At 35.2% G+C, this 11,967-nt stretch overlaps 1 protein-coding gene across 1 annotated transcript; it reads left to right on the forward strand.

The window, feature by feature from the left end:
* The first annotated feature begins 2,406 nt into the window (after positions 1 to 2,406).
* LOC117104517 lies at positions 2,407 to 9,621 on the forward strand. Its single transcript, XM_033245375.1, has 14 exons — positions 2,407 to 2,743; positions 3,141 to 3,260; positions 3,704 to 3,748; positions 3,812 to 3,901; positions 4,036 to 4,172; positions 4,575 to 4,684; positions 6,770 to 6,855; positions 6,939 to 7,116; positions 7,472 to 7,564; positions 8,327 to 8,375; positions 8,636 to 8,664; positions 8,853 to 8,902; positions 9,073 to 9,123; positions 9,511 to 9,621. Exons 1-12 carry the CDS (start codon positions 2,582 to 2,584, stop codon positions 8,873 to 8,875), a joined length of 1,122 nt encoding a protein of 373 aa, XP_033101266.1. The 5' UTR covers positions 2,407 to 2,581; the 3' UTR covers positions 8,876 to 8,902; positions 9,073 to 9,123; positions 9,511 to 9,621.
* The last annotated feature ends 2,346 nt before the right edge of the window (positions 9,622 to 11,967 follow it).

Genomic DNA, 11,967 nt, shown 5'->3' on the forward strand with positions numbered 1-11,967 from the left:
TAACACATATACTTTGCATGTGTTCATCGGGAAGATTATGAAACAAAATGGACGGTGTGTACCACGTGACTTTCGTAAACCAAGGAGCGGAATGTCGCAACTCTTTATATATATGGCTCTGATTTATACTCTTTGGCCGACTAAAGTAGCTAGGTATCTAGCCTAGGGTAGGCTAGCTAATCGTATAACACTACTGTAACATTAACAAGAAAGAGGGCCAACGACAGCGTAGCAGATAACAAATTTACACGGGCCTAGAGAAAATAGCATGACGCCAGAGAGGGCCTACCTACTAGCCAATTTAGGCACTTGATTGATTGAATTTCTCACTGTACACCACCCTAAAAAAGTGGTGCAGGAGGCTGGTGTATACCAGTGGTGGCCTTCTATTATCACCCGATACGCATACAGTTACTTGTTACGAGACGATGTAACTCACAGGAAGTTATACGTCGTCTGCTATCAAAGAATGGCCCTACACACGTGTGTTACTGTTAAATGTATGAGACATGTAACCATGTCACACCAAATAATATTGGTCTGGCAACCAGAGAGCAAAAGAGCAACCGCCGTAGAGGGTGGGCCAAGGCGAGAAAACGTGACGGCTGACCACGAGTCAGAAGGATAGGCTTATAACAGATAAAAAGCTATTTTTTTACCGGTTTTTGTCTGAATAATTTAGTCCAGGTCTACATTAAGCTATTATCGTGTGAAAAAGGTATGTAAACTTACAAATATACCGTATCTCATGGAGGTATACCTCCATGGTATAAGACAGTTGACTCGTATCATAATTGGCACATTGGCCTAGATAGGCCTGGGCTATATAAGCTAGCCTAGGCCCTACCTGCACCTTCGCACTCTCTAGATATTCAATATTCCTGAAGTACTGGGCCTAAAGGTTTCTTTTCCCAGTTTTCTTTTGTTTTAAGACCCAAAAGTTCACATGTTTTACAGTTTAACCTTACGAATTTACAATCAATATAATGAAAATGACTTTCAATTTCATGATGAAGGTAGGCTTAGCTAGGCCTAATGTGGACGTCCCTACCCCGGTAGTATGCATAGCCTGGCCCCGACCTAGGCCTCTTTGTTTCTGTTGTATGCGGGTTGCTAGGACCTTAGTTGAGTGACATTGAGATGTGTAGGCCTAGGCTTACTCTTCATTTTTATTAGTTTCTTTTGTAATTATCTATTGATACAGAACGTTTCCGAAAAAAAATTAATTACCAGTAAATCTAAAATACCTGTACATTAGAACACAAGTGAAGACAAAATTAGCTTAGGATTATGGGCACATAAAATTTAAAATTATAAACGTACAAAATTATCAGGAAGCAGCTAAGTTAAATTTTTAGCTGCTCCCTGGAAATTATAGATACAGATACCTACACCTTACAAATTGGACAAGACAAAATTGAAACCAAATTGAAATATAAAAATATAACATTGCCAATTGTCGGTTAATGCAATCAATATAATTAGATGCCAGAAAGATCATCAACTGAAGCGGTGTTGTCAAATTACATGTAGCCTAATAGTTATATTATGATTTCTCTGATCAGTTGTGGGAATTTCATGTTGCTAGATTTGCTGTTGTTAGATACAGTACACTATACATGAAATTTATTTTCTTCTAGGTCCTAGGCCTACTGGTGGTTTAGCTGACTGGTGCCCTGTACGATCTATATCGAAGATCTTAAAAACTATTTTTACTAGTGTTAAAGAGGGCGTTACTTAGCCTGTTGAGCGCGCTTTTTGGACAGAAGCATGAGGAGGTCACAGAAATTAACAAATTGTACAGTGAATTATAATGCATCGCCGCAGGTCAGGGGTTGTAGTCAGTAGACCGTTCATCATTGTGAGAACTGGCACGAGGCGCCAACGCCCTGTTCGTAAATTTCTATATGGGTCAAGCAAAACAAAAAGGATAGCTGTCAATGGACAACAGTGTCATGTACCTATCGCTCTGCAAGAGGCACCATCGATTAGAGATGAGTCACCAATGGACATTGAAACAGGAATTCAAAAAGAACATCAACCAAGTATGCATTACAAAAGGAAAGAGAAAGAGGTACATGATTGGCAAAGTGTTAGAGACATACTTGTTCCTAGCCTTATTGACAACTGGTCTCCTTGTTTGAACTCTTGTTGTAGTGCCTGTGATCTCCCTTTAAAAGACAAAATATTCCGCTGCTTGGATTGTGGTCCAAATGTGAATTTTTGTGTGTCATGTGTTTCGGTGACCCACCAAAAGTACATTCTGCATATACCCAAAGTATGGAAAGTAAGTAGGCCTAAGCTGTTTACTCATCTGGTTTCAGAACTTGTTAATATCATTGTAATATTTNNACCATTACAATTGCAGGATGGTGTATCTAGTTGACCTGTTTGTCGTTGAAATTGTGTCATTATACATTTGCGTCTAAAGAAATAAGTAGTCTGTGGTTTAGTAAAATCTGTACAATTTTGTTTTGGCTCTCATAAAACCATACATGCACCAACTTATTTTTGTACAATTGTAGGCAGATGGCATCAGCTAAATATCCAGTTCTGCTCTTGTGAAGAGGAGGTGGTAACAATGATAAAATTGAAGTTGTGGCCAGCTACAGCTAAGCAAGTAAAGGTTGCTTTTGCAATAGAACTGATGAAGTGGATGGAAATATTGCTTCTAGAATGCAAAGTTTCCACAAAGGGATTCTGTGAAGCTTTAATAATACGGAATGATCTACAGCCTTTTCAGGTAAGTCAAAGTAGCACTATATTATTTAGACTACACTTGATGAAATATACTGGAGTTGTACTCCTGTTTTTTAATAATGTAGTACTTGTGTTTAAGTACAGTACTTCAAGAATGAATTCCCGATACTGTATTTGGCGTATTAGATCTTACCAGTGACTTTGCCAATACTGTATAGTGTTACCATGCCTCATTGTGAAAAAAATGCTTCACTTTTATCTGAAAATAAACTGTTTTAATCAAAAAAAGTACTGTTTTCAAGCGAATCATTTGAAGGATTAATATGTAAATAATAGTGAATGATGAAAGATGAAACTCAAAACAGATTGAGTTGCCTATGGATGAGAGCAATATTTGATATAATAAACAGCCACTATAATTATTTATTTACTGTTTTCAGGCGAATCATTTGAAGGAGTTAATCCGTAAGGAGACTGTTTGTGAATTCAGGCATTCCTATTACAAACTGGGAAACTTTAATAAATTGGATGATGGTACTGTATGCCCTGCCTGTCCTAAGGTGAATATACTGTAATTAGCCTCCCAAAAGTATCTTGCTTCTGCAGCAAATGCAAAATTATATTGTAAAGAAAAGCTTATTAAATTGCAGCACAGTCCGATGCAATATAACCAGTATATTTTAATTAGTAGTAATTAAATAATATTGATTATTGCTACCAAGTACTACAGTAGATGTCAGTTTTGAATAATTGCTGATTTTTATAAAAAATATTATCAGACACTTCTGACTGGCTGTAAACAAAGTCTGGTCTAACCCAAAATAATCCAGTCTTTACTGCTTAAAAGGAGTATTTGTAGTGTATACATTTAATGACATTTTATACAGTGGTAAAGATGAGGAATCTTTGCTTAATGTGCAAATGCATAACCTTTAGACCATTTAGTGACATGCATAAGTTTCTAGAATCCATTAATATAGATATGAATTTTTATAATTAATAGGGTAGTGGAACAAGATTTGTTGCCATAGATGCAAATTTTGGCCCTGTCTCTTATTCACATCTAGATGTGTATAAGAGACAGGAAATACACTGTCTTGGTCTTTTCGAGGCAGAAGCCATTGTTGAAAGATTTTTTATAACAGATGAAGAAGTCAGTAATTTTGTGAATTCATACAATGACTCAACAACAGGCTTTAAGGTTTGTAGGAAGGCATATTTTTTTTCACTGAATGAAAAAAATACAATTGCTGCTCTGTAAACTATCTATCATTATGGGGCTCAGATAGTCCATTAAATGAATTTGTGCTATTACTTTTGTTTACACTTCCATAGGAATGTAATCAGTTCAAGGCAGGTGACAAAGTACGTTCAAAATCAAGAACTTCCAAAATGGATGTGACTGGTGTATTTGGAAGCGTCTGCAGACACGAATTACCAGTATTGTTCATGAATATGCAACATGGAGAGAGGTACTGTAAAGTAGTTTAATTTCAAATTAAACTGGACATTGACTAATGTAATAGTACCTCATTTTTAATTGCCCACTGGGTTGTTGATGACATTAGTCAACTCAGAACTACTGTACTTACGATATTGATAGTCAAGTTGATAACAATGTATCTGTAGAGTTGTATTCAAAGTCACCAAATACACCAAACAGGATGAAGCTGATTAGGTCTCAGTTAATGTCGTTAAATGAGTAAACATTTATCAGGAAAAACATGTAACTTGAAAGCACAGCTCACCAAGCTGTTCACTACTGATTGAATGTGAGTGAATGGTTGTTAATCTGTACAAACCATTCTTTGAATAGATGTTAAAGATTGTAACCTAAAGTATTGATTCAACTATTTCATATAATTGTCATATAGGTTGGCCTACTCAGTGCTACTCCTGGATAAATTGTTAAATGTACCTGCCTCCAAAGACCAAAAGTTAAATGTAACATATGACATTGCCTGTGTTCTGTTTTCACACCTAAAGCAATCAATAACAATAATTTTCTTTATGTGATTCGTTTCTGTTTTTAACTTATTAGATAATAATATTGTTAATATTGCTTAAGATGATTTACATCAGTGGCCTCATTGAGAATTGAATTTCACCAATACAGCATTAGTCAATGTTCATTCTCCACTACTGAAGCGTTCATTTGTGCTTAGACCTCATGCACCATGGTATTTGTGCGACCACCATAAAATGAAGGTTGAACGCCGACGTTTAGAACGCAAGTGGTTGAGATCTGGTCTTATGGTAGATAAACAACTGTATCGAGGCCAATGTACCAAATACAACAAACATCTTTGCAAAGCTAAAGCCCATTTCTACAAAAATAAAATTTTGGGGTGTGATCAACGCAAGCTATTTCGTGTTGTTGACCAATTAACATCAGTTAGCACCTCAAACTCTCTTCCTTCATACGATGATCCCAAAGTACTTGCTAACAGGTTTTCTGATTTTTTCAAGTCAAAAATTGAAAAATATTGCAGCACACTGTTATCTGACTCTCCTCAAAATTTAACACCTGCGTTCGAGTCTTGCACAAGTGACTTTTCTCATTTTGTTGCTGTCTCTGAAGAGGAAGTTTTGGAGGTTATAATGTCATCTTCAATTACCTCATGTTCTCTTGACCCACTTCCATTGAAATTGTTCAAGGCTTGCTTTCCTGCTCTCATATCAATTATAACTGAAGTTGTGAACACTTCCTTGAGCTCAGGTTTATTTCCATCTTCGCTTAAGCATGCCTGCATTACTCCCTTGTTGAAAAAGCCATAATTGACCTATTTCCAATCTTCCATTCCTTGGGAAGGTCATCGAAAGGGTGGCATCCAATCAGCTGCAATTTTATCTTAACAGCAATGGTTTATTCGCTTCTAGACAATCGGCCTATCGACCAAATCATAGTGCGGAATCTGCTCTTCTTTATGTCCAGAACGATATTCAGATTGCACTTGATAACCATAATGAGGTTTTAATGGTCCTTTTGGATTTTAGTGCTGCTTTCGATACCATCAATCATAAGCAGTTACTAAACCGTCTATCCTCGCGCTATGGTATCTCTGGTATCGCCCACCAATGGTTTGCATCATATCTAGAGAATAGGTCTCAGTCTGTTGCTATCAAGGATGTTATGTCAAATCCCACTTTACTTACATTTGGTGTCCCCCAAGGCTCGGTTGTTGGACCAATTTTATTTATTCTATTTACAGCTCCGCTGCTTGACATTATTGCTTCACATGATGTGAAGTGTATGACATATGCTGATGATACGCAGCTCTATGTTATTTTCCATCCAGATCAGCGCGATGCTGCTCTCAGTAGACTAGAATTGTGCATAGAGATGTGTATAAGAGACAGGGCGGAAGAAGGCTGGACCTGTCTCTTATACACATCTAGATGTGTATAAGAGACAGATCTTGGAGTTGTTATGGACTCTTCCCTTAGTATGTCTAATCAGGTACACAACATCTGTAAAGCCGGGCTTCAGTCAATTCGTAGAATTTGGAGTATCCGGAAGTACCTTGATCCTAGATCAACTGAGATTCTCGTTCATGCTTTTGTAACATCAAGGTTGGATTGTTGTAACTCATTGCTTTATGGATTGCCAGCTAAGGATATTTAAAAATACTTCAATTGATGATTTTAAGGCAGCTTTAAAAACTCACCTTTTTAACTTGTATTTTTCTTAATTTTTTTCCCGAATTTTATTTTTACTGTTAAGCGCATTGAGGCTTTAGCATAATGCGCTATATAAACCAAAATTATTATTATTATTATTATTATTATTATTTTGACCAATACACCTTGGCCACAGAAATGCCTGTCTAGTTGCTATTGTGTACAGTTAATTATAAATTTCCATTAACTAACTGTTTACTGTACTATGGCAAGTAAACCACTTTGTTTTTTTTGACATCAGTACAGTAGTTTGTTACATTTAATTAATTTTTTTTAATTTTTTTTAAATTGTGTTTACGTGTTTCCAGTATAATTGTGGAAACATGGAATAACATGACATTAAGACATAATATTTCCACGATAGTTTATCTCAAGTGATTATTTTTCTAGATTCGAAACCAAGATGATATGCTTGCCAAGATGCAGATGAAAATACCAATCTTACATTGCTACGGCCACCAGGCTTCCTGTCAGGTAGTATATGAAATTAATCAGCTCTCATAAGAGAAATATAAAATATGTTCCGTATCCTTTAAATCTCTATAATGTATTTTTAGGTGGAGTTTAATCCAAGAAGAACCACAGGATTTGGGCTGACCGATGGTGAAGGTATTGAAAGATGGTCATATCTAAGGTGTTCTGCAAGAATAACTAAAGAAATGACACCATCCCACCGAGTAGATTTACTAACTGATGCCCTGCTTCATTATGCTAAGCGGAAAGAGAGAAACATTGGTAATTTGCTTACTTTTAAAAATGTGTTTTATAATACGAATGTTTAAAAGTTCCTCTCATGATCAGTCAATTCTTTAAAATCAAGTGGGTGCATATGGCCTCCCTGAAATGTGTTTTACGAATTTTCAAAGTTTCATGAGGTATGTATGAGTTTCTACTGTAATTCAATGTTTTATGCACCTCTCTTTTAACTTATTTATCTTGTAACATATTTATGTTAGGCCAACAATTTGAAATTCTATGAGAGAAAATTTAATGTAATGTGTTTGTTTTGAGCGTTCTTAATGTGATGTTCAACAATGGAAAAATAAGGAAATTTGTTCAATACGCACACAAATTTTAATATGTTACACAGGGAAGGTTCTTGTGCAGAAGCATAGTAAAGCAGTATCTATTTTGAAGAATACTGAGAAGGAGATTGGTGATAAAATCAGGCTCATCAATAAAGGTTAGTTTCTAGATAGTCAGCTATTACAAAAAGGAAAACTAATAATATTGTTAATATTTTCATATAAGTAGTATTGTTTTCTCAAACTAATTTCTAGTTATGTGCTTGTATTATTGGGTATGGTGTTCTTTCTGTCTCCATTTGGAGTGATTGGGTACCTGGTATGTTTGCTTAATTCATGTGTGGCAACACAGAATGTTCTATAGTACTGCATATGGTGTCTGTTGGAATTGGTCCACTGACCACAGCACTGACATGTTGGATTGAAATCATATCTATGTATGTTTTTCTACCTATGCAATCTCATTATTGCCAGTTCAGCATCTTGACCAGTGGGTCACCCTGTAAGTCTGAATACCTATTTACAGTGCGATACTATACTATTAGGATAGGTGGTGTTTAGCAATCCCCTGCTTTTTTGAGAAAAGCCTACTGCATTCTTAAACGTGCACAGAGCCAAGTAGTACACAGGACCATCTGCTTATTGTCTCATCCTAAAGACGATGCACTAGCCTGTGTTGTTCTTGTTAAATAGGGAAAGAAACATGATGGAAATTGAACCAGCAAATCCAATATCACCAAGGTTCAGTGCACACACAGTTGCTACAACCAGTTTTAACCAACCACATTCAATGCAATTGTATTTATGTATGTATGTATGTACGTAGGTGTATATATGTGTGTGTATTTATATGTGTATGTATTTATGTGTGTGTAAGTATCTGAAGAATTGTGGCCATCGTTTGCATTTATTTATTGCAGTCATTACAGAAGAGACAATTCAAGAATGGAAGATTGAAGAAAAGGCTACTTTGTCAGGGGCAGATTTAGGGGGGAGGGGGGCCGGCCCGACCCCAGCCCCCCTTTTGGGAGGTAAAAAAAAAGGAAAAAAAGAGAGAAAAAGAAAAAAATGATAGCCCAGAATGCCTCAAATGTTATGTTCGGGTGTCTAGAACACAGAAATTTCGTGGGGGCATGCCCCGGACCCCCTACGACAGTGTTGTCTCAATTGGCCCAACTTTCGGCCCCCTTTCCAGCCCCCCCTTTTGGACATTTCTGGATCCGCCCCTGTTTGTGCTCCAAGGCTAAGCCTGTTAAAGGTATTTTTTAATATATAACTTTTACATTCTCTGTTTACATAATAACATTTCAGTTGCAAAGTTTAACAGTAATATAGGAGATAGAGATGTAATTTATGGTAGTTATTACTATTAGAAATACAATAATAATAATTATTATTATTATATTTGAAACTATTATATCATTTACTGTGCATTTGTCATTTTAGCTATGGGAAGAGGTTTATGTTGAACAGCTGCAGAGACTGAATTCATTCAGGTACATTGTAACATATTTAGTGGTGTGTCAATTGCAATATGATTAATGTTTTATGAGAGTTAGATACATGTTTTATCTGTTGCCTTGGCAATACAATTGTCGTGCTTAACATGTATACAGATGTTATAAAGCCAATACTTAATTTAATTCACTTCTTTTAAACACTTAAGGGAGTGTATACAAGAAGACAAGGATCCAGATTTAATTGAGCAGTATACTAGGTAAGGGTATGTTTTCTTCTACCATGATTGCATAGGTTTAGTATACATATTCTCTGCCCAAGAAGTTAATCATTTCATTTGGTTATAGACAAACTATCTGTGAACAATCTGACTTTCAAAGATATTATAATACATAATTTCTTTTTTCTTAGAATGGTTACATGATAATCTGGATATTAATAAATATTTGAAAACAATAGTGCCAGTATTTCAGGGACACTTTCCCCTTCCTCATTAAATTATATCAATTATATAGTCTGTTACATTTCCTATAAATAGTTATTCATTTCCAAGTATGTATGTTTTTTTTTTGGATGTTTTGTTTTTATTTCTTCCACTATTTATTAGGGATATACTGTATTAATTTGTTGATTTTATTGTCGTCAGACTACAGAAATCTGTTGCATGTTTAGAGAAAGCAAAGGGAATCAGCAAAAGATGGCACAAAGATGAGTTAAAATATATATCTGCGAATGATGTCCTTCAAAGAAGGTGCCAAAAAGACATTCTTGACAAGATGAGGGAAGGAGCTCAAGAACGGATGTTTCTTTTGGACTTGAAAAAGAAGTATTATGGTACTTAACATGTTATTACTTATTTTTATAAACAATTAAAACTTGGGGTGGTCTGGTGTATGCATTAGGTATGTAAAATAGTTTCTACTGTACTGATATACAGGATCACATACTAGTTTAAACCATATTAGTTAGATAGCTTGTGGCCTTAAATGCTTGTATTATGAAAGAGTTGATGAAAATTACCCAAAACATGTGGAAAAAAAATCAATGATGTTATATATGAATTTGATATATTAAGCATGGATTAACAACTCCTTTTGTAAAATTAATATAGATGGTCAAGCAGTTGCAAAGAGACTTTGTGGTCAAGTTAACAGGTCAAGTAACAATCTAAAGAAGCTTCTTGCTAAGTATAAAGCATTTGGTGGAAATGACAATACAACATTTGCTGATGTTTCCAACCCAGATGGCAACATCTACCTTCCAGCATGTGAGGTAAGAACTGCGTTAACATATTATGCTTTTGCAATTTTGTTTACATCTGATTGGAAGTGTTTCCAAATTTTTAAAATAAGGTTTTTAAAATTTTAATGTTGACTGTTTCTATAATTAAATTTTTTTTTTTAATTAAAATATGCTTGAACTCCTACTGCAGTTTTAAACAGGAATACAGTACCAGTCTTGCAGCAAGCTTGCTTCAATATTACATAGGCTTGCACCAGATCATGGTGTTCTATTTAGTATGTAAATTTTTTAGGCTGGGAAATCCTGCATGGACACAATGTTAGGTCCATAACATTTTTGGCACTCAGTGGCAAAACATCTATAAAATGAGGTTGTAAGTCATTCAAACATAATTTATCAATTTTCTCAAATACTTTTCATTTACAACTAATGAATATTAGGACTATGAAATCATTCCTCATACCATATGGCAGGTACACTTGGGCTTTTTCAATATTCTCAAATCACTCATTGTAGTCTGTGAAACATCTGTTTGATTATAAGCGTAATGTTTGATATAATTACATGTTGAATGTGTTGAAAGGTTGTGTAATATGGTAATTGATATTGATCCACTTTTTATTCCAACAGACCTCTGGAGTACCATTGATCCAGAAGAGGGAGACAATTAAGCTGTCTTTCTTAAAAGAAAGAGCACAGGAGGAAATTTTTTTTGTAGAAAGAGAGATGGAAAATGTAATGACGTACTATTTGAGTCAGCAAGAAATGCACTGTCAACGTATTGCACAAGAAAATGTTGACCTAGGCGAACAGTCCTATCTTGTTGACCAAGTTTTAAAATTTGAGAGGATTATAAAAGGCTTGGCAAACCGATTTTGCAATACCATTGATGTGCCAACTCCACCAGATACAATTGCAAACATGATTCAGGACAATGTCATTGCTCATGTTATAACTGATGACAGTAAAGACAAAATGGTTAGTGATGATGAAAATGAGAATGATCAAGATGAGGAGGATTATGATTATGTTGACACAGATGAGGATAGTGATACAGACTAGCTGAAAAGTGACATATTCATTGGCAAATTAATACTCAGTAGTTGTTAGGGCTAGTATTTTCAGCATCCGCATTTAAATTTGCGTCAGGAGAGTGGATGAGGGTGGAGGTGCAAACATTGTAGGCATATTTTATTTAACTGTGTAATCATTTTTGCGGGGATTGTTTTGTTACGTTTAATATTGGATTCTCATTAATTGTTCCCTGAATACTAGTGTTATTTGATTTTTATAACTTATTTCTGATACAGTAGTATCTTCCAAGTTCAAATAGTGTGTATTTGAATAGTTGGAATCTGTGGACCAATACTACTGAAAAAAAAGAGGGAGGGAAATTTTGTTACATTATTATAACTTACAAACACAACCCATCAGGAAATCAAAATTATAAAATGACCTGTAACTAAAGTACATATATATCTGTCTCTTATACACATCTAGATGTGTATAAGAGACAGGGTGTATGCATTAGGTATGTAAAATAGTTTCTACTGTACTGATATACAGGATCACATACTAGTTTAAACCATATTAGTTAGATAGCTTGTGGCCTTAAATGCTTGTATTCTGAAAGAGTTGATGAAAATTATGTGGAAAAAAAATCAATGATGTTATATATGAATTTGATATATTAAGCATGGATTAACAACTCCTTTTGTAAAATTAATATAGATGGTCAAGCAGTTGCAAAGAGACTTTGTGGTCAAGTTAACCGGTCAAGTAACAACCTAAAGAAGCTTCTTGCTAAGTATAAAGCATTTGGTGGAAATGACAATACAACATTTGCTGATGTTTCCAACCC

The sequence above is a fragment of the Anneissia japonica genome, unplaced genomic scaffold (assembly GCF_011630105.1).
Source record: "Anneissia japonica isolate Jap-2015-1 unplaced genomic scaffold, ASM1163010v1 scaffold287889_len55342_cov104, whole genome shotgun sequence".
Taxonomy (NCBI): Eukaryota; Metazoa; Echinodermata; class Crinoidea; order Comatulida; family Comatulidae; genus Anneissia; species Anneissia japonica.

Coding starts and splice junctions, on each gene's coding strand:
- LOC117104517 (XM_033245375.1), top strand. CDS start 2,582: ATGATAAAATTGAAGTTGTGGCCAGCTACAGCTAAGCAAGTAAAGGTT. Junction 7,117..7,471: donor GCGGAAAGAGAGAAACATTG/GTAATTTGCTTA, acceptor TATGTTACACAG/GGAAGGTTCTTGTGCAGAAG. Junction 8,376..8,635: donor AAGATTGAAGAAAAGGCTAC/TTTGTCAGGGGC, acceptor GATCCGCCCCTG/TTTGTGCTCCAAGGCTAAGC.